This window comes from Ceratotherium simum, chromosome 6, assembly GCF_057802395.1.
Source record: "Ceratotherium simum simum isolate JZ-2026a chromosome 6, ASM5780239v1, whole genome shotgun sequence".
NCBI lineage: Eukaryota > Metazoa > Chordata > Mammalia > Perissodactyla > Rhinocerotidae > Ceratotherium > Ceratotherium simum.
Window position 1 is genome coordinate 23096494 of NC_141905.1, and position 27907 is coordinate 23124400.

A 27907-nucleotide genomic window follows, 5' to 3' on the forward strand; every position below is an offset into this window, starting at 1 on the left:
TGAAAACTAAGTGAGGTCACATGTGTAAGGCAAAATGACTCTGTCCAGCATGTCTCGGGTACCCTAAACCGCTGGCTGCTGCTGCTGTTGTTGTTACGATTTATTGAGTGGCTCCTAGATACAAGGAACTATGTGAAGTGACTTTCACCTAAGAACTCATTTAATCCCTTTAAATGGGCTCAACAGATGCATGTCTTAGGAGCTCAGGCTCCCAGGGTCCTGGAGCTCATCAAGGGCAAGGTCTCCAGGTGGGCCTGACCACATCCCACTGTCCCAGGGAGCTAAGGATCAGACAAGGTAGTGCTTCCCCACACAAAGATGGCAATAATATAAGGGAGCACGCACGATGAAGGCAATCTAGAAGTCCCCAAGGATTCCGAGAAGGGGCACAGCTTCCCAGGGGTTCTCGGCAAAGTCGCCTTTGGGAAGCCACGTGGCATGAAGGGACAGAGAATATGTAAGGTTTGCTCTCAAAGAGAAAATGCAAATAGTGTCCCAGAAAAAAACACTTTATACATCAAATCACTAGCTTTAGCCTGGACTGAGTCTATTGGCAAATATTTAGGGATTCCGACCACACATTTTTGAGGCTAACATTCAAATGGCAGAGGGAGGCCTTGAAGGATGGTGGTTAACTATCTGGGCTCTGAACTTAAACTCTCTGGGGTCAAACCTTGGCTCTGCCACTGGCGATTTCTATGACCTAGGACACATTACTTAAGTCAGCCTCAACTTTCTCATCTGTAAAGTGGGGCCAATGCTCTTCTAGGATGAAACAAACAAACACAGGTAAAGTTGAGCACAGTGCCTGGCAGAGTCCTTGCTCAACTGTACTTACACTTTCTCTCCATTTCTCTAGCCTGACTGTGGTGTAGGTACCCATATTTACTTGATGATACAATGATGGTGCTTAGAAGTTTTGCAAATATGCTATCAATGGGAGGGAGTGGGATTATCATTCCTGCCTGTTGAACATATTTTCCAAGCCTTGAGGCTTTCCTCAGTGTTCCTCTGCCTTCCCATCTCTATCTAGTGAACTCCTACCTATACTTCAAAGCCCAGCCAGGACACTCCCTTTCGTGACTCTCCTAAGCAGAACCAAGGGCATTTTCCTCTGTTCCCTGAGCACTTTTTTCACATCTTTTATAAAGAGCTCTTCCCACTGCAGTTAGAGCAGATGGTTTACATGTCTGTTTGCCAGTTCCATGGGCACTGACTGATGTTTGCTGAATGTGGGAAAATGAGTAAAGCCCAGAAGGAGAGAGTGAGGATTCCTGGTTCCTGGGCACCTCCTGGGGCAGTGTCTGCACAGACACTCACAGAGGGAAGAACAGCGGAGGGCTGAGTTATCTCTTCCCTTGCACTTCTAACAGCCACTTTATTTGGGAGAAATAACAAATTCCTATTCAGGGTATTGTCACACCCTGATTAATTTCCCTGATCTGGCTATATTGGTCCCGTCTCTGCGCAAGGCTGCAGTGTAACCGTTAGTGACACGCCAAGCCGGTGACGAGCCGAAGCTCCACCCTCTTCAGTTCAGGGGAGCCATGAACAGTGCTCTCCACCATCACAGTGCCCGGGGCCCGCGTCCTCCCCTGCCTGCGGTGAAACTCAGAGGAACTCATGCAGTTAACTGCATATTAGAGGGTTTTAAGTTTTTTCAATAGGAAGGAGGAAAGGAAAAGATCCTACATCTTGGCAATCTGGAACTGAAGGAGCAGGATTTAGGGGTCCTTCAATCCCCCTCTCATTGCTGCTTCTTTTTTTGTTTTTTTCAATTTCTGGGGGCAAGAAGAAGGATCTATTACAAACTGAGGTTTAGGTACAGCTATGCAAAATAAAGCTAAAAACGAAAGCGGCAAAGCTGGTGCGATGTGACCAAGGAAAGGAGCAGACTGGGGGCTGGTTTTCAGGGACCCCTGCTTTGCTAGCTGACCACGAATGAGCACATCAGTCTGACGGCACCAGGCTGAGCGTCAGGGGAATAACAACTGGTCTGTGGGGCTCCGTGTGTGCCAGGCCTGGTGACGAGCACGTTGCACGTCCTGCACTGCTGTTATTCCTCTTCTACAGATGAGGAGGTGAGGCGCAGAGAGGTTACGAAACTGCCCGAAGTTACCCAGAGAAGACGGCAGAGCCGAAGCTTGATGCCCATCAGCCTGGCTCCAGGGCCTGTGCCCCCACCTGCTGCACAGAGGAGAGCACCAGGGCCCCGCTCAGGATCCGGGGGAGCACCAGGGCCCCGCTCAGGATCCGGGGGAGCACCAGGGCCCCGCTCAGGATCCGGGGGAGCACCAGGGCCCTGCCAGGATCTGAGGGGAGCACCAGGGTCCCCCCAGGAACCTCTCTTCTGGGGGCCACAAATCCCTCACCTTGAGGAGGAAGGGTGGCACCCCTTAGTCTTGGAGTCTTCCCCAGCTCTAGTGGGCTTTGATTGTAATCAAATTAAGAGTGTAAACAAGATTTGTTAGGCTTTTAATTACCTTTGCAGGACTGATTTGCATACGGACAACGTGCTAATCACAAATGGCTTTTTTAACCACTCATTTAAAATCTGGGAAAGTGGGGGCCGGCCCCGTGGCTTAGCGGTTAAGTGCGTGCTCTCCGCTGCCGGCGGCCCGGGTTCGGATCCCGGGTGCGCACCGAGGCACCACTCCTCCAGCCATGCTGAGGCCACGTCCCACATACAGCAACTAGAAGGATGTGCAGCTATGACAGACAACTATGTACTGGGGCTTTGGGGGAAAAATAAAATAAATAAAATCTTTAAAAAAAAAAAAAAAATAAATAAAATAAAATAAAATCTGGGAAAGGAAGGCGGAAATAGTTGTTGGCATTAGTCCAGGTCACTACAGGGAGTGTGAAGGGGTCCTGCTGCCTGGCCACCGGCCCGAGGCCCCTTGCTGCCCTGGGCTGGCCTCCCCGGCCTCCCTTCTCCTGTGTAGTGCTCTGTGCACCTCTGTGAAGTGGAGAGCACGGTACCCACCTACATCAGTCGTCAGGACCGGACAGGGAGTGAGTCCATGGACAGCTCCACAAACCATAAGGTTCTATCCAAGCGTGAGAGTGCTCAAGATCCCTCCTAGCCACCGGCACCCTCAGCAACTGCCTCGGGCCGCAGCAGCCTGACCCTTTCCCGACTGGCCTTGCTTGAGGCGCAGGCCCCCACTCACAGCCTGGTGCCGTGGCCCCGACCTCCACAGTCTGCAGGAGCTACAGAAACACAACAGTCACGACGCCCCAGAGACAGCGGGGGCTTCACGCTTCAGGGGCTCCTCGCCCTCTCCTGTCTGCTTGTCCTCAGAGCCTTCAGACAAGGACCCGAGTCTTGAACAGTCACACACCTCCGAGCACCAAATCCTGAACACCCCAGGGTCCCCACGCTCAGCATGGCCCTAAGTCTCCTTAATGAAAAGGCAAGACATTCAGTGCCATTGTGGCGGATGACAGTCGGAATAGTTTCTTATCTGTGAAAGTATTTGACTCTCTCTTCCCCTTTCTTTCCTTCTCGTTTGGGAAATTACACAAGGGACTTAAAAGGTGATGCACCCCATTGGAGTTTCCCTGGAAATGAGGGATCTCCCCATTGGGAACAGCCAACCTGGAGTCACTGGCCACAATGCGCCCTTGGAACATGCCTGGGCCTGAAGGGATGTGGGTTGGTCCTTGTTCAACTGATGACACTTCTTTCTAGTCTCAACTGCCCCACTATCAAATGGGAAATAGGGCGAGGTCCGATCCTGAATGCCCAGCAGTAGGGGGAAGCGCAGAGCACCGTGTGTGATTCAATGCCCTGCCCTGCCCCTTACTGGCTGTGTGTTCTTGGGCAAGTCACTGTCCTGCTCTGGGCCCACTTTCCTTTCTAGTTCTGCCATTCAGGGTGGGAGATATTGTCCAGATGCTCGCCACCTCACTGTACTCCATGAGGAGGCTGTATTCTATGGAACCAACTGGTCATCCATCAATACTTAATGAGTCCCCAGAGCACACAGCTCTCCCTTCTCCGACGGCCGCCTGTTCTGCATTCTCTATCCTTCCATGGGTATGTGACAGGGAGCTGAATCAGTGGTGGTGGCAGGGCACTGGGTACCAGCCAGCGGCTCTTTAGCCCAGAGCATTTCTTGGGAAAGCCAGTTCGAACTCATAGAATGCACCTGCCCAGCTCCCAGCCTGAGTCCTTCAAGGTCAAGGCTGTCCTCTGGGCAGCCTCCTGAAAGTCAGCCGGCCATCTTCCTCCTTCTGCACCCGAGGCCAAGCCGCCTGTTACCCCACCCTAACCCTGCCTCCATCTGTTAGCTCCCAATCTTGCCTGCCTGAGTCTTATTTCCCCAACTAGGGTGATTCAACTTCTGGAACACAGCCAACCTTCATCTGTTAACCTCAGGACCCAGCAGTCTCATGCCTTTAATTCAACTCAGCAAAGACCTGGCAAAGGGCTAGCCGTGGTCCAGATCCGTGGCACTCTGTGGTCCCAACGGTCACGGCCAAGCAGGTGTGAGGCAGGTCTCTAGTGGGGGCTACAGGGGCCCCGCCCGCCATCAGCTTTACTGGAATGACTTGGAGGAGAGAAGGCTGGGAAGGACACGAGACATGTGATGTCGAGAGGCAGGATGATTCTGGCGGGAGGGAGAGTTAACGAGCTAAAAGGTAACAAGGGTCAACACAAAGCAGGTGGGTTAGGTTGCACCCAGCGGCAGCCTGTGCTCAGTGGCCGGGCAGCAGTTCAGAGGGAGAAGACCTGCAGCTTTTAGCTGAGCCAGGGGCAAGGGGTGGGAAGTGGACAGAGGCAGGTTTTGCCTCTCTAGAACAGTGGTTCTTAACCACAGGTGATACCCCCACCCCCTAAAATGTGCGAGGGTGCTTTTGCAATGCCTGGGGGGCACGAGAAGAATCGAGTGGGCAGGGACCAAGGCACAAATGCCCTGCAAAGTCCTGCACCATGAGAAACTACCCTGCCCAAACGCCAACGGACCCCCTGAGCAACACCCACAGTGGGGGCTGTTCTAAGAGTTGGAGCTGTCATGGGCCCGACTGAGGGTGCGGCAAGGCAATGACGCTGGGTGGTGGTGGTGGGCTTGCTGTTGTGCAAAGCGCTTCTGACAGAGCCAGGGAACCCCACGTCAGGGCTGTCCTGCTCAAGCAGGGCGTTGGGCTCTAGGAGCTCTGAGGTCCCTTCTGGCTGCAACACCCTCTAATTTGATTTATAAAGCATGGCCAACACCCGGCTTCCTGGCAGTGCCTTGATGGTGCTCTGGGCTGCGGGTGCCTCCGTCAGGCTGGGTAACGAGAGCTGAGCTCTGACGGCAAATGCCACCGCTGGTCATCAGCAGGGACCCGCACAGGGAGAGCAGACAGCATGACAGGCCCTGTCGTTCCAGGGTCAGCACACAGAGTGCTCAGAGAGAGCGTCCCCAGCTCAGCAAGGGACCTGTGAGATAATTAACCGGGGACCAGGGGAACTGCCGGTCCTGACCATGTGCTCCTTCTGAGGCCGGTGCAGGGAAGACTGGCCAACTCCTCAGTGCCTGGCAGCCTCTGGCAAGCCCGTTCCCGCCCGTGACCCTGGGTTTCTGGTGGCCCAGCCTCACCTGCTGCAGCCTGGTCAGCCTGGGCTGGCTCTGTCCCTGTCTGGGGTGGGACCACCAGCCCTGCAACCTTTCTGAGCCCCTTCCAGCCCCAGATTCCTCTGGGTTTGCCCAAGACCCTGCTCATGAAAGAGGGAAGGCCCTGGGTTCAGGAATGCTAACTTTCCACCCAAAGTCTAGAACCCGAAGAAACAGCCTCCACGAAGGTACAGAGCAGTCAGGCTGGGGCAGCCAGCACTTTCAACCTCTGCCTTGATGGGGAAACAGTGCTCACCCACAAGGATTTAAACAACTGTATTTTACAAAGGTCATCCTCACGGCTGTTCAGATGCCCCCACCCCAGTTCTTCCACCTCATGGGCATTTCCAAGGAGATCTAGGAGCCCTAGGGGTGCCTGCCCAGTGCCCACCCCAGCAGCCCTGGCCCTGATGGCACACGCCTGCTCACCTGTGCGACAGAGTGGGTTTCATGGAGCTCATGGAGTTGAGGGGGGGCTGCATGGGGAGTTTCCCGGGGGGGTCGCTCTGGCGGCTCTTCTGATGTCGCAGCAGCAGCAGGCGGCCGAGCTCCTCGCACCAGGAGGACAGCAGGGCTGCAAGGAAGGACAGGATGGTCAGTGGGCACCTCGGCCCCCACGCCCCACCACGCTGACTCCCACCTCACCCTCGCAGACTGGGTGTTATCAACACTGGCTTTGCTCCCACCTTTGTGTGACACCAGGAGAGTCACTAAGCCTGCTCAGGAGGCCTCAGTGTTCTCACCTGTGAAGTGGGACTAACACTCCCAAAGGAGGCCCGAAAAGCAAGAGTGGAAAAGAGAAGGGCAGATTTTAATGGCAAAGAGGAGAGAGTCAGAACGATGGAGGGGACGGCAGAGATGGTGCCAAGGGGAGACGGGATGGGGAGAGAGGGGCCCAAACACAGACCTTACATGGGGTGAGGTTTGAACCAGCCGCCCCCAGACTTCTCAGTGAAGCCCACCCCCTCAGACTCTGGACAATCAGTTCAACATGGCTTCTCCTCATGGCTGGGACCCCAAATCACAAGGTTTAAAGAAAATCCAGAGCCTTCCTGAGGCCTGTTGACATCCCAGGAGTGCCTGCAGGATTCTCCCTGCAGCTCCTCCCCACAAAGTGCCCACTCGATGAGAACTGAGCACGTGTGCACACGCCTTCCGGTCAGACCTACGACTGGTCCCTGCACTGCTGGGCACAAACAGTTGGAAGACAAAGGACTTCCAGGGCAGAGGGCAGCCTGGGGTAGAGGGGCTAAGCTAGAGTTGGCCAGGGGCACCAAAGGCACACGAGAACCCTCCGCATCCAGGCTTAGAGAGAGGGGCCTTAAAAACCAAGAGAAAAGCAGCTGGAATTAATCAAGGGCGGGGAGGTGGCAGGGGGTGTAGGGAGGGAGTGTGATTTTCTTTCATCCTTCACTGTCCCGATGTGGCCACCAGGGGCCAAAAGCACCCTCAGAGTCAGCATGTCTAGCCAGTCCTTCCAAAGTGCATGAGGGAGCTGAGTTTTAGGGAGGGAGTTGGGAAGGCTGGGCTGTCACCACCTCGCTGTGTGACCCTAAGGAGCTCACAGACCCTCTCTGGGCCTCACTTTGCTTGCTGGGGAAGACGAGTAATGACTCTTGCTCTGTCTTCCTCCCAGGGCCTTGGTGAGGGGCAGATGGGGGAACTGCTGAGACTGTAGGGAAGCAAAAAGGAGTGACCACACCCCAGCCAATGCCCTACTCCTCCCATGAGTGCTTCAGCCAGATAGTTCTGGAGTAGTCAACCTGGTCAGGTGGCCAGGAGCCTTTTGAGCCAGGACTGCTCAGCCACTTGGCCAGACGCAGAGCCCACCCCCTCACCTCCAGGGTCTTCCATCTGGACGCTGTATAACATGCTTCTGCGTACTTTTCTCAAATCCGCCCCACACCATCCAGGACGGCTGCTATTATCCCATTCTACAGGTGAGCAGACTGAGGATCAGGCAGACACAGTCACTTGCTTACAGTAACCACCACCAGAGAGGGGCAGAGACAGAGATGGTGCCGCTGCCCCAGGCACCAGTGTGGAGCCTGAGGTTGGACCAGAAGGTGGGTGAGGAGATGAAACCCTCCAGAAGGCAAAACCCCCAGTGGCCATGGTCTCCAGCCCCTCCATTCAATGAGGACCCCTCAGGCCTCGCCTGAGTCACACCCTTCAGCACATCCACCCAGCACTGGGGGAAGATGCCCAGATACACCTTCCAGGAGTGGCTGCGTAAGGCTGCCACTTCAAACTGCCCAGATCCCAGTTGGGGTCCCCCATCGGCCTGAGGCCCCAAGAGGCAGGGCTGGGACCCTTTGAGACCCTGCCAAGCTCTGCCCCTGCCCACGGTCCGGGCAAGCTCTATCAGGAGAGGGGAGTGGGTGGGGAGGGATCAGGAGATAGCTTTTAGGACAAAGAGGAGATCCCTGTCCATCCAGTCCTGCCACAAGCTGGCTGAGAGGGAGGTGCCCATGTTCCCAAGGGCTGAAGGCAAGGGAAGGGTAGTGGTTCTTGAAGGGAATGGGATGGGGTGGCGAGGGATCCCGCCAGGGCCGTTGGGTACGTTGCTTGGCTTGTGCAGTGCTCAAAGGCAAGCCTGTGCCCCCTCCCAAGAGGGCACCTGTTTCTCTCTCCAGGAGGTGTCAATGGGCAAGCTATGTCTTTAAAGATGCATCCTGCCCCTCTCTGTGGGGCTCGCCTTGCTACCACCTGGGAGGGCACCACAGGGAGGGGGTGCCATCAAGGAGAGACCCTAGCCCAGCATGGGTCTGCTCAGAAACTGTGGCACAAACGCCCCTAAAGTGGGAGCCCAGAACACATCTGCCACAGCTGGATGGGGCGGCAGCCTATTCAGAGAGGCTGGAACAAACAGAAATGAATTTCTAGATTGCTCCATTCTTCTGCCAGGCCCCTAGTTACTGCTTCTCGTGCAGGGGGCACTGGGCATCAGAAACTCATTTGCACTCTAAGCACGAGGCCTGCTGGATCGCAGCGACGGAGGGATTGCTCGGCTGCCAGCACAAAGGACAGCCACAGATGGTGCCGCCTGCTGCCCACCCAGTCCGCGGCTGCCCCGCCCAGCCCTTGATCCTCCCTGGGGACCAACACGCCACGCGGCTGGGGAAAAGGGGCACCAGGGGACATTCAGAGCTTTTCTCCAATGTTATAAACCCCTGCTTGGTCAAGGACAGCCCTCGTCTTCCTATCACTAGTGGAGTGGTGTTCTGTAAAGGGAATAAAGAGGCGGGTGGCATGGTAGAGCCTGGCTGTGGAGCGCCTGGGATGCTGTGAACAGATGTGATGTGTGTATTAGGCAGCCACGACACAACACAGATGCCAGGACAGCCACGTTCCTACACCCAGGAGGGAAAGGCCGGGAGCGAGAAAGGCACCACCCTCAGCCCCTAGCCTGAGTGGCCAGCTAGCACAGAGGCCATGCTGGCAGATGCACGGCAGGCAGACGCATGGCGGGCGGACAGAGTGCATGCTCTCATCACGGCGCAAACCAACACAAGCTGTCCTGAGGCAGACGCCAGCTATCGACAACACGCGGGATTTACAGCCAAAAAGGGAGTCTGGATACTGTCAGAGACCCAGGAGGACAGACAGAGGCAGGTAGGGGATTACACGAGGATGGAAAGACAGCCCAGCAGGGGTGTGTGTGTGTGTGTGTGTGTGTGTGTGTGTGTGTGTGTGTGTGTGTGTGTGTGTGTGTGTGTGTGTGTGTGTGTGTGTGTGTGTGTGTGTGTGTGTGTGTGTGTGTGTGTGTGTGTGTGTATGTGCGACTGGCTCTGGGCTGTTGTACGCAGCTGAGCTGAGTGCGCCTGCTCTGAAAAGGCAGGTCTCGCCTGCACGCCTCTTTGGTCCTGCATGTATTTGCTCTGTGCACTTGGTGGGGCATCAGGCATGGAGAGACAAGGGATGGGAAGGCCTGGTGTGCTATTCACAGAGCACACCCAGCAACGGGGGGCCAATTTCAGGAAGAGACACCAGCCATCCTAACCTGCTGCAGGCAGGGTCAGGAGAGCCTCTCCTATGCCTGGGCAGCCATCGCGGCCAGCCCTCCGCCTTGTCCTGTGAGTGCCACTCACCAGTAGTAACAGGGCTGGCCCCAAAGGCCCCCTTATTGTACAGAGGGCTCCAGACTGAAATAGCAGCTATGATCTCATGTCCCTCTCCCCCTTTAAAAGCACAGCTCTCTTGGCCTCATGACAACCTTGGGCAGTGTATGATGGCCTCCCCTCTTCGACAGAGGACCTTCAATTGGTCCGTCATGGCAGAGACCGGCCTCCTGCCTGGTGCTCCTGTGGCCCAAGCCCCGTGTACACCCCACCTGCACAGCTGTCAACAAACACCATCTGTGTTTCGGTGGTGAGAGGTTCCGAAGCTTATCGGAGAGGGGCGTGGAGAGGAACTTTGGCTCCCCCTTGCATTCTTTTTCGACCCCTTCTAATTTGGGGTGTTGATGCAGGGAGGGCCTTCTGCCCATCAGAAGCCAGGAAGCAGGGGCTGTTGGGAGCAGAGGCTCAGTGCACAGCCAGGGAGGCAGGGGCAGTGGGGGCTGGATGGGACCACCTCCTCTTGGGGCTGTCAGCAGGACTATGGTCGTACCAACCGCCCTCTCTGCTCCAGCAGGACCTCCAACAAGGGAGGAAGAATGGGGGCACATCTAGCTGCCCCCATTCATCTCTTTGTGGCTGCGCCTCTCAGGTGGCCCCCTCACCCGAGGCAGGGTCTCTGTGACAAGCAGGTGCTGAGCTGGGCAAGAGCACCCAGGAATCTGGGCTCTCGGCCTGGCAGGGAGCCGGGCTCCTCACTAACCCCATCTTCTTATCCTCACACCCCATCTAGGGGCTGTGCCAGCAGTAGGGGATCGCCTTTGACCCCAATTACCAACTCTGAGCCTCGGCCCAGATTTCCAAGCACTTTCCAGACTTCTCAGCATGAAATGTGCAAGCACGCGTAGCCCAACACATGTAAAAGGAATTCACCAGGCCCTCCGGCACCCCTCCTAACTGGCATCCTTGTTGCCAGGCCCCCCTACCCCAATCCATTTTCATCTTAGGTACCAAGGTGTTTGATCATCCACCCGATATTCGCTCAGCAAACAGGTGCTGAGCGCCTACTGTGTGCTGGAGTTCCTGTGGTGAAGTGCGCTAAGTCAGCGCCCCTGCTGAAACTCTTCACGGCTCCCACAGCAAGTCCAAACCCTTCAGGACAACAGGCAGAGCCAGGCAAGACTGGGAGGCAGCCCCGACTCTCACTTTCTCCTGACCTTAGGGGGCAGCTGCTGCCTTGGGGTTCACAGTGAGGGACCCCGACATTCTGGGTTCCACCACTTACAGCCAGCTATGTGACCTCGTGCAAATTACACAAGCTCTCTGGGCTTTAGTTTCTTTATCTATCAAATGGGCATAACACTAATGCTCGCTCCTTAGGATTACTGTGACATTTAAACGACACTAACACCTATACAGTGCTTAAAGCAGTATCTAGCACGCAGTAAGCATGGAGTCCCTGAAAGCATTGTGTGTGGTCTCTGGAGAGCAGCCGGGACATCTGCAAATGCCCTCTATTCTCCGCAGGCAGTAAAGCCCCTCACGAATGGGGGGAAGCCTGCCGAGGCCCCTCCTGAAGGTGTCAAAGCAGCCCTGATGGGCACCAGTGCCTACACCACATCAGGAGAGGGGCAGGGCGAGGCTGGCGGGCAGGCCATGGGGAGCAGGGGCTAAGTGCATTGGCTCTGGGGTCCACAGACGGGGCTTGAGTCGTGTCCTGCCACTCTCTAGCCATGGATCTCACACAGGCTGCTTCCCCACTTGGAGCTCCCATCTGTGAAATGGGCTTAACAGGAGCTGCTCGCCTCACAGGGTGGATGTGAACTATAAATTAGCATTGTCAATCAGCCACAGGAGTATCCAAGCAGAAGCCAGAAAGGGAGGGAGGAAGGGTGGGTGGAGGACCAAGGGACTCTGTAACTCATACCAGCCAGACAAGCAGCCCCTCAATCCTGTTGCAGGCTGGTTCTGGAGTCGGTGCTCCAGAACCAGCCTGCAAGACCTGATCCTGGCTCTGTCTCTACCATCCACGTGAAATCCTGAGCAAGTCACCTAACCATCCTATGCCAGTTTCCTCATCTCTAAAATGGGGTGGTAGCAGTTCTACTCCCCAACTCACTAGGGCAGTTGTAAGGACGAGCTGAGTCACCACCATGAAGCACAGGAACAGTGCCAGGCACACACGCGTGTTTGCAACAACAATTAGTGTTAGTGACCTTGGTTGGTAGATGAGAGGCCAACGGGGTGGTTACGAGGCCTTGGCATCTCTCTCTGCTTCTGATCAGAGGGCAAAGGGTAGGCATGCAGCTCTGGAGGCTCACAGGGTGGGTGCAGGGTGTCTACAGCCCCAGGCCACTGAGATGACTAGGCCCATCTGCCCACTCAGCCACAGGAAGCAAAAATCAATTCCCCCTCAGAGGCCCCTCCGCCTCCACTGTAGTCCATAGAAAGACGCCATGGTCCCGGAAGGGAGGTATTCTGGCTTCCCTAGGGTTCCCCGAGGGACTCTCCAGCAGGGTGGGCAGAATGTAGCTCCCCAGCCCGATGGCAGGCATCTTGAATGGGGGGTTCCTTGGGATCTAGAAGAGCTCAAGACCCAGGCCTGGGCATCTCACTTGGCGCCGTCTAGGGCCCTGGCCTTCAGCAGCCAAGCTCCAGATGGCCACGTCCACAGGGGGAGCAGCAGCCCTGAGGGGGCAGTGGAAGGGACGGGGAGAAGACACGACGGTTGACCTCTCACGCTCCCGTCGCCTGCACTTTTCCTTGCAGCTTATCCAGGAAGTCTCGAGGGGCACTGGGGTTTCCATTCGAGACTTGCCATGGACTTAACCAAGGTCATCTGCCAGCAGCACATATCTTACAGTCGATGCCATGTCATGGTGTGACTGGTGGCCTGATTTTCCTTCTTAGCAATACATAAAATAGTGGTGTGTGTGACAATGGGGGGCATCCTCTATTAATTGGATGCAGCAGACATGTCTAGGGGGCCCTGCACTGAAGGATGCTACGGCAGCATGAACTCCTCTGGAAGAGAACTGGAAATGAATCAGGAGGGGAGGAGGACGCAGGTCTGAGGGAGGGCACCGAGGGAGAGCCACGTTCCTGACATTTGCTCCTTGAGATCCTCCTGGCCACCCTCCTTGCAGCCAGCAGCCACTACAGTGTCCTCAAGGGACAAGAAAAAGGAAACCAGATGTAAGAGTGAGGGCAGGTCTGGAGTGGAGTCCTGGTGCATCTTAGTCCTGGCTTGTGCCCTCCCTGGGGACAGTGATGAGCCTTGCATTTACCTCTTGTACCTGCAGCTCCTGGCAGAGAGGACAGGCTGATCAGACTAGCATGGGGCCACTGGTCTTGGCAGTGGTAGGTACCTGAGAGGAAGGGGAAGGAAGAGGCTACACACCCTGGGCTCCAGGTAGGGAGGGTTGAGCTGCATTCTCCAGATCAGCTGAGTCACCAGCAGACAATGAGCTGGTGGGGGGTAGAGGGGAGGCAGAAGCTGGGGTCTGGGAGTCAAGCATCAAAGGGGCAGACAGGCTCCCTCTGGTACATGCGAAAGGCTGTCCCTCCCTAGACTGGACTCCGGCTTGAAAAGGAGCCAGAAACCAGAGGCAGCCACGTGGCCACAGGCAAAAAGGCTTTCGTTCCCTATAGAGGTGCACAGGGGGACGTTCAGTGAGAGGCCTGGGATGCTCATTCCCAGTAAGGTCTGGGAATTGGGAAGGGATGGGAGCAGCAGTGGGGGCATGGGGACGATGAAAGGCCTTCTGGGGAGGAGGGGAGGAGGGCACAGAGACCTGGATGTAAGGGCCAAGCAGGAGAATTATCAAATGTGCTGGAGCCTGGGGAAGCTACATGCAAAATGAAACAAAGGCGTATTAAGTATCAAAGAGCATCTTAGCGGCTAAAAGGCGGCTGTAGAAGAGGAGCAGTGTGTGTGTGTGTGTGTGTGTTACAGAGAGTGACAGAGTGAGAGAGGAGGGGCTTCTGAGACCCAGGGATGGGGAAGGACTCAGGGGGGCGCAGGAGGAGGCCCTCCAGGCAGCAGCCACTCCAACCATGCCCTGGGGGAGGGGGTGAGAAAGGTCAGGCAGAGCCAAGCAGAAAGAGCTCCCGGGACCATGCAAGTGGGGTTCACTGTTCAGTTAAAAACATTAACGATATGTCTTCAAATGCTTCCATACCATCAGCTTACTAAATCCATATAAGACCCTCTGAAGTGGCAGCAGAAATGTCGTGGCCCCACTTCCCGGCGGGAAGCCTGTCACAGGCATCTGGAGGGCCGTGCCTGGTGGGTCAGGAAGAAGAACCAGGCCTCATGCTGGGCTCCTCCCCTCCCCCCGAAGTCCCTGTTCCCATACCCTTAGGATGCCCGGGAGCACCTCAAGCCACCTCAGGAAGACGCCTCCGCCCCTGCCCTGCCCCACCACGGTCATCTCGGCCTGATTATCTCTGCAGTCTGTCCCCTTTGCTTCTTGCCTGTTCCAATCACCTTCCGCAGCCTTGTCTGTTCTTGCTGAATTATGACAAGCGCGTCCTATCATTTATCTCAGTCTCCAAACCGCCTCCCGCCAATCCACACTCCACAAGGCGGCGCGAGGAATTTTTCCACAAGTGTATTCTGATCATCTCTTTCCAATCTGTGTCCCCAGAGGCTGCATGGGGCCTGGTGGACGGGAGATGCTGAATGGACGCAGAAATGAGTGAGAGAGCCAGCCTACCCAGGAGAAAGATGTGGTGCTCTATAACGACAGCATGAGCTCCGAGGGCCCCGATGGGATTCGTGGGGTTCACCTCTGCAACCTCGGTACCCAGTACGGCATTGGGCACAGGCCATGCAGCCAACATATGACTAATGGACTGAAATGAATCACAGCTAGATAACCCAATATGCAACGAGGCGGGAGAGATGGACAGACACTGGGCACACTGCCCGAGACTTGGATGATGAGGGAAGTGCCTGTGACCCGCCACCCTGCGGCTTTTAAACCTGCCAGCAGCTCCCTACCCCTCGGGTCCCGGACTGGCCTCAGGAGCTTCAGCCCTGAATGGAATCCTATCATGGATGCATCTAGAGATTGGTGCTGCCATTGAGTAAAATCTACAACTGAGTCAAGTGACATTCATTTAGCGACATGCACAGCCACCGGTGGGCCACACCAAAATGGGGAACGAAAGGTAAGAGTTTACAGAAACATCAGCACGTAAACTTAGGAGGCACTGCAGCCCTGGTTTTCCTCTGCTCATGGGTTGGCATCAGTGTTCACGTTAACACTGTCTGTCCCACGGGGGAAGACCGAGGGCCTCCCCAGACCACCTCACCTAGGGTTCCCTGCTCCTCCTCCTCCTGCCTTCCAGACCCAGGCCACACCCTCCTACCCCTGACCTTCCTCTTTCATCTCCGGAACATGGGGTCCTGGGACCACTGCCCAGAGGGTCAGATAGTGGAGACTTCTGCCTGCACCTGGGGACCAGGGTTGCAGACTGCAGACCTGTACAGAGAAGAGAGGGAGTGGGGAGGATCTAGGAGGGGAGGGGAAGGGGAGGAGGACACGGGGGTTGGGGATGAACAGCCCACAGGCCTGGGCTATTCTTTCTGCCTCAGCTGTAAAGTGGGGAGACAGCAGAGGCACCTCTGCTCACAGGCCTGCCGTGAGATGTCCCAAGATGGAGGAAGGGCCTCAGCTTTAAATGACATGTGAGAGATGACAACTGTTGTGCCAAAGAGTCTCAACTGGAAACTCGGAAGCTGTAAAATGCTGACTCCCTCCTGCCTCCAGACGGCAGAGTGGCCAAGAGGACAGACTCTGGAGTCAGCCCGCCCAGGGTTCAAATCCCAGCTCGGCCACTTAGCAGCTGTGTGACCTTGGTGAGTTATTTAACCTCCACCTGCTTTGGTTTTCCCTTTTGTAAAATAGGAATGATAAATATTACCCTACCTCGTAAAGCCATGAGGATTAAACAAGCTAATATACCTAACATGCTGGTACAAGGCCTGGCATATAGGAAGGACTATATAAAAATAAACTCTTACTGCTTTTGTTGTTGTTATTGAGCACATGTCCCTTTATGATAAGAGGCCTCTCTCTCTCCCCATCTATGTGCTGTTCCTCAAATAAAATACCCTTTCTTTCACCCATCTCCAAGAGGATCACCAAAACGCTTATATGCCTCGGGCCCAGCCTTGCACCACCTTCTTCACACCGGGAGCTCTCCGGGTGGGCAGTGGTGCTCCCTAGCACCCAGTTATGCCTACACCCAATGTGTTCCCTGCCAGACACTCTGTACTGGGCAGACCCCAAGCCTCCACAGAACTGAGCCCCGACAACTGCTCGCTTCTGACTCAGCTCTCAGGCCACGCAGTGCAGGCGGCCAGTCAGGGCAGACTCCTTACTCAGAAGCGCCTCTGCGGGGGGCTGGGGCAGACTGTGCAGCCGTGCTCTCCATACTAGGCCAATGGAGTGGCTGACAAAGGGCTCCAAACAAGGAGGGGGTCGCTGGCAGGCCTGGGCAGGGGCCAGACCCTTGGCGTCTCCTCAGTGCCCAGCCCCCTGTGGATCCAGCAGGATGGGACAGGGGACAGGAGCCAAGGTCAGGATTCCTGCTCCAGTCCATGACCCCTGAAAACAGAGCTATCTGCAGAACTGTTACTCTGCCCTCCCCTGGAGGCCCACCACTGCTGGGTGCCCCCAGAAATAGAAAGACGGCCCCCTCCCTGCCGGTTCTCTCGGGTCATCTCCTCCCAGGAGGAAACAGCACAGGATGCACATGACCACGGAGGGGCGGGAGCCAGGGGCAGTCACTCGGAACCCTCGGGCCAGGGGCAGTGGCTGCTTGGCCTCCGGAGACCAGCGTCGGCTCTAATGTGGCCATTGACCCAGCAGGGCAGCCTGGTCACGTGTGTGTGTCTGTAAAACACGGTGACAATTATGGGCCTGCTCATCTCCTCCTCAGGACCTAAGGGGATCACGAGGGCGCATGGACAGCCCTTCATCTTTCCTGACTGCCTGCACCCTCTCCCTCATCTGAGCCACACAATCCCCCAGCGAGGGGCTGGCCAAGGATGAGGCTGTCCGTGTTTTACGAAGCAGAAATCGAGGCCCGAGGGGATGCTTCAACCACAGGGCAGGGGCCCTGCTGCTGATCCAGGATGGTTTCCCTTTTATCCCCCCAAGTTTGTGATGCCTCATATCTGAGAGCAGGCACATCCCCAGGAGACGGCTCTGCACCTCCCACCCACCTCCCACTCCTGTGATTCATAGCCATCCCAGCTTCCTGTCCCCGGTCTGCCACCAACTTTCTGTGTGACCTCGGGCAACTTCCTCCTGTCTCTGGGCCATATATGAAAGAGGGGATGGGCGCTGTCCTCTCTGAAGCCTACGGCCCCATGAATCAGCCCTGGTCTCACAGTGGGGTCATGCGTCTTGGGGCTGAGGCCAGCCTTGACCTCTTCTTAATCTGCAGGTGCTATGGGATGAGCTGCCCGTCCTGACACCTGGCCTGGACATCCCCCTCCTCAGGTATGGGCTATAGATGGAAAGGGCTCCAGAGGTCTCACTTTGCCCAGGTACCTGGTTTACTAAGGCCTCGAGCCCAGAGCGGAGAGTGGATCCGACAGCTGGTGTGTGTAGGACCCAGGGGTGATGGGGCCCAGAGGGTAAGTAGGAGGGGAGGACCCTGCAGCCTCCGCTGATGGGGCCACTGAGGGGTTAGGACGTCCCCCTGGTTACAGGAACTGCCATTCCTGAGGGGTTGTAGGGTGGACTTCGGTGGCCCTGACAGCTGATCCCTGGAACAGAGATGTTTCCTTGGGGGAAAATCTGCTCTCCTGCAAAACAGCTGCATCACTGCACTACCACTAGCAGCAGCAATATGCTGTCCTGAGTTTCAACTGCTTCTGGTTTTTCTAGATCATTCCCACCCTCTGCTCCCTGCTCTGTTATCTCCCATCACCGTGAGTAAGAAAGTCAAAACAAGGAGAAATCGTCGGCTGACCCTTCAGCAGCGAGTGACCCTGTCCCTCTCCATCTCTGCCTGCTCCCCCCGTCCACGCACACGCTCGGGCCCCATGTGCAGGAAGGACCAACCAGGGTGGGGGTTCGGTCAGCCTGGGACGTGCATGGAGGCTCACGGCCTGCCCTGTCCAGCCCTACCTGCTTCCTCGTGCTTGGAGGTCCTGTCATCTCAGGTCCTGTGTCCAGCCCAGCCGGAGAGGAACTCTAGGAGGTTCCCTTCCTCTGGAAGGCTCCTCACACGCTCCCACCCCCTCTCCCCAAGGGCTGCCCAGTTGGCAGGAGCTGGGAGTCTCAAGGCGTGTGAACTCACCCTGGGAACTGAACTCCAGGGACCTCGGGGCCAGCAGGGCTGATTCTCAAACCGGTTTGGCCACCCCTCACCCTGTGGAGGCCTTGGGGCAGGATGCTCGGACCCAAGAGGAGATGTCAGACGGGTTGAGCCTGTCCGTGGGCTTTAGGAAAATCCCAGCCTGGAAAATTCCCTGCCCACCTCACACCATCTGGGCCTTCCTGGATAACTCAGGTTCAACTGAAAAGACACCCAAAACAAGCTCAAGGGAGCGTTTTTGTTAGAAAGAGAATGTCCCCTTCTTCTTGGCGGTGCCCCTCAGCAGCCAGCCAAAGTGTTGCTGTCCAGGGACCAGCTGGCAGGGAGCCACAACCATGTACTTTGCCCCTCGAGGGGCTGGCTTACACACCCCTTGCCCCCTGGGCTCTCACAAGCCACCCAGTGGGGGAGTCACAGCCCCCACTTAGAGATGAGGGGCGAGCACACAGAAGCTAGGTAACTGGCTCAGGGCACCCCTGAGCTCGCAGCAGGCCAGCACTAAGGCAGCACTTTCTCATCTTACCCAGGATATCTGCTGGCAGCAGGGCACGGTGGGGATCTAGACCACCCCAGCCTAAAGTTATACAGCATTAATAGCAAAGCAAGTGTGCTAGACAGGGGAGGTGGCCTGAGCCACCCTCACAACAGACTGAGGCCAGGAGGCCTCTTGTGCACCTGCCCTCATAGTCCAGGAGACAGGACAGATCCCTTTGGCTACCCAAGGATTGACCAGAATATCCATGGCGGGGTGTGCCTAGAGCCAAGAGTCTCCCTACCTCCATCTAGCTTTAAGGCAGCACCAAGCAGGATGGAGGAGAGCTCAGAGCTCAAGGATGCTACCCCCACACTGCAGGCCCTGGGACACCACTCCCATTGCGTCTGCAAGACAAGACCTGAGCCGCACTCGCCCTGCCTCCACAGGCCCAGGAGCCATGCCCCTGGGACCCACAGAGCCTGCACGCCCCTCATTCCAGCAGACGCCACCTGTTTTCTATGCTGCACGAACACTTTCTCCTGGGGGCTAAACACCATAGCCCGATGCTCCCTCGCAGGAAGCCTGAGGGTTAAGGAGGGGTTACGGGAATCAATTTCTTCCCTGGGTAATTTACTTTTCAGAGGCTTCCCAGCTGGGTACTCAGTTTGGCTGTGTCCTCCCACTCCCAGCATAAGAAGGAGAGATCAGTGTGAGGCCAGCCCTTCCCAGGGTCAACCAGACCCCTGAGTCTGAACATCAAAGCTGCCCACCTTCACGGACCACAAGAAGGCCAAGAGTCTGAGCGCTGAGAGGCCTTGCCGTGCACTCCTTCCATTGGCTCTGGCCCACACATCCAACCCCAGGCCCTTGGTTCCTCCTGTGAGCCAGGAGCCAGCGACAAACCCAGGGGCCCCTCAAATGGCAGTTCCCTTACACCCAGCCTGGGCTCATGAAGCCAGGGTAGACTGTTCCAGGGTCCTGGTCCTGAGAATAAACTTTGGGGAGGTGCCAATCCCCGGACCCCTTTGTTTCCAAAAGGGAATCACCTGGAAAGTCTCCCAGCACTAAAGAACGACTGAGGAGGTGTGTGCTGCGGTGACAGGGGCAGGAGAGGGATCTGGAGCGGGCAGCACTTTTCCAGGTGATCCACACCCTTGACTACTGAGAGTTGGGTTCAGGACACTGGCTGCTCTTTGAGAAAGGGCAGATTCAGGAAAAACCTGTTAACCGCGCCCCCCACCCCCACCCCGGCGCCCCCAACCCACTCCCTCCTTCCCTGCTTCGCCTGGCTGGGTGACCTGGTTAACCTCCAAGAACCTCAGCTTCCTGGCGCAAGAAACGCAGACAGTGACTCCTTCCTTTCCACCCCAGGCTTGTGAGGGAGAGGCCTGAGCCACAGGGCAGGTGCCTCAGAGGTGGAGACAGCGCTCCTGCTCCAGCTGCAGTCACTCTGGAATCAGGCAGCTGTGTTGGCTCAGGGGCACATGACCTGGCCTCATGAGCGGCCTTCAGGGGCAGACGGAGATCCTTCCTGACCCCACACGGTAGGAGATGACAACCTTCCATTGGGTTCTCTACCCAAAACCGTGTTACAGGGTTTTCTCTCTTATCTATTTACCTAGCAAGAGCAGCCGATTGCCCGTACATTTCACATCTCCACGTCTTGGCTTCCTAATTGGTCACTCCACTCCTTTTCCGAGAAACCCTGAGCGTGGATGTTTGATGGAGCTCTGGAAACCACCCATGCCCGGCTGTTACAGCCTCTCCAGATGCCCAGCAGGGGTTGGCAGTGGATGACCCAGCTGCCTGAACCGTCAGACTGGCCTCCATTTGTCCCACTGGGCTCTCCTTCTAAACTGCAGGGGTCTCCGATGCATTTTGGAGACCGTTTGTCATTCTTGTAGCATACTATCTACTAGTTTTAGTTACGTACAGGTAGACACCATTCGAAGAAAACCTGACACAGTAACCGAATTTACAGAACACGGGTAGGGGGGGGAGGCAGGAAACAAGAGGGGAGTTTTCTCTTTGCAGAAGCTCCTTTACGTGATGAAATGATTCTCTGTGAGGTTTCTTTAAATATCCAGCTGCCTTGTTGCAATGAAAATAAGACTCGTTATGAGAATTCCATTTACATCTAGTGCTTCCTGGCTGCACCTGTTACTTAGAGTGTAACACACCTGGGTGACGTCTGGGTGAATCTGAGTCCTGGAGGGTGAGGTCCCAGGGCAAGACAGACCCACCTGGGTCTCCAGGCCAGAGGTTCCCAATTTTGCCTGTGCATCAGAATCATCTGCAAGGCTTGTTAAAATACAGAGTGCTGGGCCTCACCTCTAGTGGGGTGTCTGCTTCAGTGGGTCTGGGGTGGAGCCTGAGAATTTGCATTTCTAACAAGTTCCCAGGTGATGCTGATGTCAATGGTCTGGGGACCCCCCCTTTGAGAACACTGCTCTAGACTGAGGGGTGAGCTCAGTTGCCATTTGCTGCATGAACGGATGGGGAAGGAACCATCCCTCCCTTTCCCCTTCTGGGTTCAGAATGTTTGTGCAAGCTCTCAGGCCAGGAGAACCGTGTGCTTGGCTGTCGGTCTCCAACACTGCTGCTGACTTACCCTTTCTTTGTGTTCAAGGCCCTGGATTCTCTTCCTGGCCTTGGTACAGGAGAAAGAGCACTGGGCAAAGAGTCAGGAGTGGGTGAGCCTGGGTTTTATCTACTAGTATGAACTGTGTGGTCTTGGGCAAGACCCTGGCACGTGTGTGCACCTCAGTTTCTTCACTTGCATGTAAATGTCTCTCACTAGCTGCTCTAAGGAGTAATGGGGCAACCTTGACAGTGGCTACTGCAGATGCAGAACCTGATTCAAGCCAGGTGCTGTTCTGAGCACAATGCATGCATTGTCTCATTCAAGCCTCCACTCTGAGGTAACTACTACTGTCTCCCCATAACACAGTTTTCGGCTCCACCACTTGCTAGCGTGTTAGCTGTGTGGCCCTGAGCCCTCTCTGCCTCGGGGCCTTCTGCACAGAGTGGCTGTAAGGACTCAGTTAGGTCCTGCAAGGCTCAGCATCCCTGTGGCTCTCAGGAAGCAGCCCCAGGGCAGTTGTGCCAAGGCAGCTCCACGCAGGCAGGCGGGGGACAGACGGCAGCCTGGGCCATCTGCAGCTCAGGCCTGGCTCCCTGTGTCTCTTCCAGAGCAGCTGGGGGAGAGAGCCGTCATTTGTTTAGGCCTCTGCAGTGTTCAATCACCACGCGGCTCTCCCTCCCGCCTCCCCCCTCCAGCGCCTGCTCTCTCCCTGCAGGAAACAGCTCTCTGCCTTCTGCCTCTGATGGAGGCCATAAAAAATTCACACAGCACCCAGAGAGAAGGAAACACTGGGCAGGGAGGGGCGCTGCAGCCAGATGACCAGCTGGCCCCAGCCGAGCAGGCACCAGTTGGGCAAGCTGGGTCCTGAGGGGGCACTGAAGGCTTGCGCGCTCACAACTGACCACCCAGCAGGGCCACAGCATCTTGGATGGCTGTCAGCCTGGGGGTCCAGAGCAAATCCAACTGCCTCTGAGGGAGCTGGAACGCAGAGCCTGGGCCTTCCTGGGACCTCCAGCCCTTGGAGAATCTGAGGACGGGGATATATTCTCTGCTTCTGCCTTGAAGAGAGCCAGGCCATGCAGGGACATGCCCTCGGGAAGGTCAACTGCAGGCCAGGCAGAAACTCGACACATCCCTTTTCGTTGTTCATTTTCCTGACAAGCCTGTGATGCCAGGATCACAACCCCTATTTTCTACGAGGAAACTGGTACTCAGAGAGATTAAGGAACCTGCCCAAGGACAATCAGCCAAAACAACTGGCAGAGTGGGATCTATTTATTTTTAATTAATAAAATTACTTTTTATTTATAAGTAATACACAAATCCATTCTCTTTAGAGAGCTAACATTTCAGACAGAGACCAGAAGAGGGATTAGGGCCCACATTCGCTGGCCTCCAAACCCATCATTTTTCCATTCCATCTGATAGTTCCACCTCTGTTACATTTTACCACTCTCCCTTCTTAACTTTTAAATGTTATTTTAAAGAAGTAACATGGGCACATGATTAAAAATATAAAGAAGTAGAAAAAAGGTATGTACTGAAAAACAGTCTTCCCTGACCCCACGCTTGTTGCCCAGTTCCTCTCACCATGGGAATCACACTAGTGGCTTTGGTTTTCCTTCCAGAGTTAGTCTGTCATTTACATATATCACAGCCTTTGCAACATCTGCCCAGAAGGTTCTGGCTCTGGATATCCACACGGTTCACCCCCTGCCCCACTCGTCCTTACTCCTTACTGAACCAGGGCTTCCCTGACCTTTCCAATTTGTAGATTCCAACACCTCCCCGCCACCCAACTCCCTCTATTTCCCTCCCCTGCTTAACTGTTCTCCAGAGCGCTCTACTTTTTATCTTATTTATCATCTGACACCCCACTCCCTGCACTGGAGCACAAGCTCTTCCAAAGCAGGGGTTCCATGTGCTGCAGTAACTGCCACATCCTCAGAGCCTAGCACCATGCCTGACACATGGTGACAACCAACCTTAACAGAAGCACTGGGCACAGGCACGGTGTGTACAGGCAGATCCCACCCTGACCCAGAGGGTGGCACAGTGTACAAACTGTTCTCAACCTCTTTTTTCAGAACACAAGTTTCAGCTCAAAAAGTTTGTCACTCCTGGAGGACAGGACTGTGCCTCTTCTATCTCTTGTCTCTCCAAGGACCCAGCCTGGTCTGGGGCATATGGCAGATGCTCAGAGCTCAGAAGGACCAGACTGTAAACTTGACCCCTACCTCACACCACAGACCAAAAAAAAAGAGCAAAACAATACATTGTCTGGAAGATCACATAGAAGAATATCTCCATGACCATGGGATTGGGGAAGATTCTCAAATAGGACACAACGAGAAATAACCATAAGGGAAAGTTGATAAATTTTCCAACATTAAAGCCAAGAACTTCTGGCATACTAAAATACCCCATTAAAAGAATGACAAAGCTAGCCCAGGGTGGCGGGAGAGTCTGAAAGAGAAGGAAGACACAGTGCAGGGTGATGAGGCCCAGGTTCAAGGGCTCCGGGGAGTCGGGCTCCCCAAGACTGTCTGCAGTGACCCAGGAAGGCTTCTCAGAAGAGACGGAAGGTAGCTCCACCTCACTCCTCCCCCAACTCTGGCCTCTTCCTCCTCCTTCCTGAAAAACCAGAGACTTAAGACAGATAGAAGAGCCCCAGCCCCCCTTCCCTGCCCCACGCAGAGATAATCAAGCAAGAAACAACAAATTAGAGAGCCCAGGAGCCTGGCAGGGCCTTGGGAAGTTTGGCTTGACAGGGCAACAGCATTTAACAAAGCTCGCCTCATCCATCACCGGGGACCAGTCATTTAGATACTGGGCATTTGATTAAACTAATATGGGCGGCTGGGGCGAGGCATGGCTGGGCGCTTCCCACCCTCGCCTACAAATTAGACCGTCACACACACAATCCGATTACCTTGACTGCCATATTTATCTCGGGAAAGGGGCCATCCATCACCCCTCAGCAGCTGGCTCTGTGCCTCCTCCTACAGGAGCGGAGTTAAGTGCGCCCCTAAGTTTTAGCAGGCAGTGCTCACTCGGTCATTCATTCCATCATCCACTCAGCAAACAATGCCCCAAATGCCCACCTGGGGCAGGCCTTGGGCTGGGCACTGGGGTACAGAGCAAACACAGCCCTTGCCCTTGAGGAGCCCGTGGACGGTATATGAAGGGGGAGGCATCTGGGCTGGCAATGGAGGAAAGCTCACTGTGTTGTACAGCTGATGGGCCTGGGTCTGTGTCCAGCTCCCTCTCCTCCAGCTGGGACCCTGAGCGTGCTGTGTCACCCATCTAGTCCTCAACTTCACTCCTGCGAATGGGATGATAACGCAGTGCAGCCTGTCCAGCAGAACTTCTGCAATGATGAGAATGTTCTGTATCTGCACTGTCCAAAACGGGAGCCGTGGGCCATGTGTGGCTATTGAGCACGTGAAATGTGGCTACTGTGACCGAGGAGCTGAGTGTTAAGTTTTATTTAACTTTACTTCATTAAATACAAGTGTACATGGCCACACAGGGATCCGGCTCCGGGGCAGGACACGGCAGATCCAGGGGTTGCTGCCTTTTCAGGTTGTAGTGAAGGGTGAACCAGGCAGCCTCAGAGCTTTGCACGTGACACATGCTCAGCGAAGGCTAGGCCCCTTCCTTCTCGAAGGGACGGCAGGATTCTGAGGCCAAGGATAACAGCACATCCTGAACCGATAACACCGTCACCTTTGCCACCCTGTAGTCCAGCAGGGCTCCCGTTTTAAAGAAGTAGACTCTTGTCTTAAAGAAAAAGCTGTGAGGCTCAGAAGTGAAGATGGCACAAGCCATAAAGCGGCAGAGACAGAACTCGAGTCCAGGACTTTGTGGCTCCGGACACCTGGCTGCCCAGGAACGCACAGCAGGAGCAAAGGCTCAGGGTGGGGCACGTGAGGGCAGGTCTGTGGGGCAGGCAGGGGGCGGCAGCCTCTCCCTGACCACCACGGTCTGCGGATGCCACGTCAGCTGGCCTCTCCTCTGGATGGGTCTCCTCTCAACGCCAGCGCCGAGGAGGTCGATGCCAGGCATAGGGGCACCCCAGAGTCGCCCGGAAGCCAGGCCCTGCCCAGCTTGCCCCAGTCCCTCAGGCCAAGCCCATGGCGGCACAGAGGCCTCTCTCAGCGCAGGGCAGAGCTGGGTCAGCTGACTGAATTTTGAGTTCTAAATATACCAACTAGATGGGGCCCCATCTGCAGGCTTTTGCAGAGTGACCAGGGCAAGCAGACAAGGAACCTCGGTGACACTAGGACAGTGAGAGAGCTCAGGGACATCAGGCTTCCTCCTGTTTTACAGGACGTCACTTAGCACAGGCTTGGAAGGCTCGTAGCTGCAGGTTCAAACCAGCTTCTGGCACCAGGAAGCTGAGGGCTCAGAGTGAGGAGAGTCCCCTCAGTGAGGACCTGATGGTCCTCTTACAGGGCTGCAGTCGGGATGAAAGGCTGCGAGCAGAACTCAGCACCCACACGTGTTCCTTCGCTGGGAACTATTCACATCACTGGCATTGTCTGAGGTCTCAGGACAGGTCAGAGACCAAGTGAGACCCCCAGCCTGTGTCCTGCGAGTCTGGGAAGGCTGGAGAGATGGCATCTAGGAATGAGCACTCCTCCCTGATCGGCTGTGTGACCTGGTGCAAGCCGCATCACCCCTCTATCAAAAACAAGAATAAAATCACAAGCATGTGCAAATCCTTCTGTGAGGATCAGATGGAATCTGCAAAAGCACTTAAAACCTGGATCTGGACAAATCTGATAGAATCTAAGTGTGCCAGTGGGCAGGTTTTCCCGGTAAGTTTGGAGAAGCCTGACCCTGGAGGGAAATCGTCTCCCCAAGAGAAGAAGCCCCCAACAGAAACAGCCAGATCTTAGGAGTCCAGTCTTCAGACACTCAAGAGACGTCCTGCTGGTAGAAGACTTCTCATAAAACCAGAGCCCAGAAAGAGGCAGGCCCAGGTCAGGAGAGGCCTGCTTTGTGAGCCCCTCTTGGAACTTGCTGCAGGGGTGGCTGGCAGGCACCCAGGAGTGGGCTGACCTGGCTCGCTGGGCCAGGCACTGTGGCTTCTAGCTGGCCAGGGCAGCTGGGGAGGAGGCGGGGGACACACTGCAGCTGTGGGAAGGAGTAGGCTACCCTAGATGGAATGCAGGAGATTCCTGGCGAGAGACCACTACCAGGCTGGGAGATGAGGGAAGGCTGCAGTGGGAGCCAGGCCAGGAGAAGAGCCTAGAGGGATGGAGTGACCTGGAAGAGCCAGAGATGAGACGGAGTGGGGAGAGGGGTATACTAGGGGAGCTGAGGAGGCCTCCCTGGAACACCCCCTCCCCGCAGATTCACCCCTCTCTGCTGTCCCAGTCGAAGGCACACACAGTGTCAGCCACTCACACATTAGTATAAATGAGTTTATAACAAACTGTGCCAAGACAGACAAGGAGCGGTAATTGAAGGAAAATGAATGCAGTGGGGGAAGGTGGCAGGCAGCTCTCCCTGGCAAGCCACCTCCTCAAAGGCAAGTAAGACACCCCGAGAGCTCCACAATGGGAACCCTCTGCTGCCAGGACCACCAGCATTCCCCCCACCCCTCCCCAAAATGCCAACACTCTTTTGTTGCCACTTAAACCAATTTGGGGGTAATTCTGCAGGCAATTGTCTTCCGATTTACAATGTGGCTCAGTGATTGCATCGAGGCTGATGGTTCAGGCTGTAATTGTATGGTAATCACTTCTGTTTATGATCGATGCGGAAATCACTATTGTTTTCCAGCAGGCTTGTTAAATCAAAAAAGTGCAGGGGTGGGGAGGGAGGGTTTATTTCTGTAAGTTGGAGCCCCGGGAAAATGAAATTAAGCAAAGCAACCCAATGTGGGGGAAGGTGGCTCTGATGGCAAAGGCACCCTCATCAGCTCAGAACTGAGAGACAGAGACAGGCAGAGACGCAGAGACAGTGAGAGAAACATGGAAGGGGCAGGCGGAGAGGCACAGAGACAGAAGAGGGTAGAGAGACACAGGGAGGTAGGCAGGGATGCCTAGGGAATGGCCAGGCTTGGGACGGAGATGGTCAGATCTGCGGATACACACAGAGATGCCCACACAGACCCCACTGCTCATACATGGAGAGCCGCTGAGAGAGATACTAGAGGAATCCCCCTTACACACCCACACTTCACCAGACCTGCCCTCACCCATTCCTGGAGAGGTGGGGACAACCCAAGAGCCAGGTGGCAGGCCGGGCACTACCTGCCCCTCAGAGCTGGGGCCCCCTACCTGCCCCATCTGGGATGTGCCTGCCTTCTCCTCACGCCTGCCCCAAGGCCGCCTACCTGCCGCCTGGAAACAGGGTGGCAGATGGCACCTGGGGGGCTCAGGTGGCAGAAGCAGGGCAGTGTTGTGAGCTGAGCTGCTGCTGCAGGGAATGGGGGGAGCTGCCCACATGGCGGGCAGAAACTCGAACCTCCCAGAGGCTGCAGGGAACAGGTCTGGGCTGGGTGAGGGGCAACGCCTCCCAGGGCGGCTACGGGCACTCGATGGCACCACAGGACTGAGCCAGCCCAGGCTGGAGGCCAAGGCCCTGCAGGGAGCGAACTGGCACCAGCTGTTGTGTGCAGCTCAGACAAAACTCTAGGTTGCAGGCTGAGCGTGGCTACAAGGCTTATGTTTTTTCAACTACATGCCCTTCTTCCCCAGCAAAAGTGCATGGAGACCATTGGGCAAGGTACTGAAAATCACGACTATGGTGAAAAACATTCGGTGCTGGGTTTCTAAAGCCTCCAAGCCCGATGCCCTTCACCTCTGCCAGCTCTCCTTGCATTGCCTCCCTC

The 27907-nt window shown here is 55.7% G+C and overlaps 1 protein-coding gene across 9 annotated transcripts in view; it reads right to left on the minus strand.

Annotated features, from left to right (window-relative positions):
• Window positions 1–27907, minus strand: part of ZMIZ1 (zinc finger MIZ-type containing 1) — a 236979-nt gene that overhangs the window by 31119 nt on the left and 177953 nt on the right. For 8 of the 9 annotated variants that reach the window (XM_087431979.1, XM_087431980.1, XM_087431981.1 and 5 more), the window contains one exon: window positions 6033–6177. In XM_087431979.1, coding sequence (XP_087288105.1) covers window positions 6033–6177 — 145 coding nt within the window. Of the gene's footprint in view, window positions 1–6032; window positions 6178–7441; window positions 7596–27907 lie in introns of those variants that run through there. The other variant, XM_087431982.1, reaches the window with a different exon arrangement.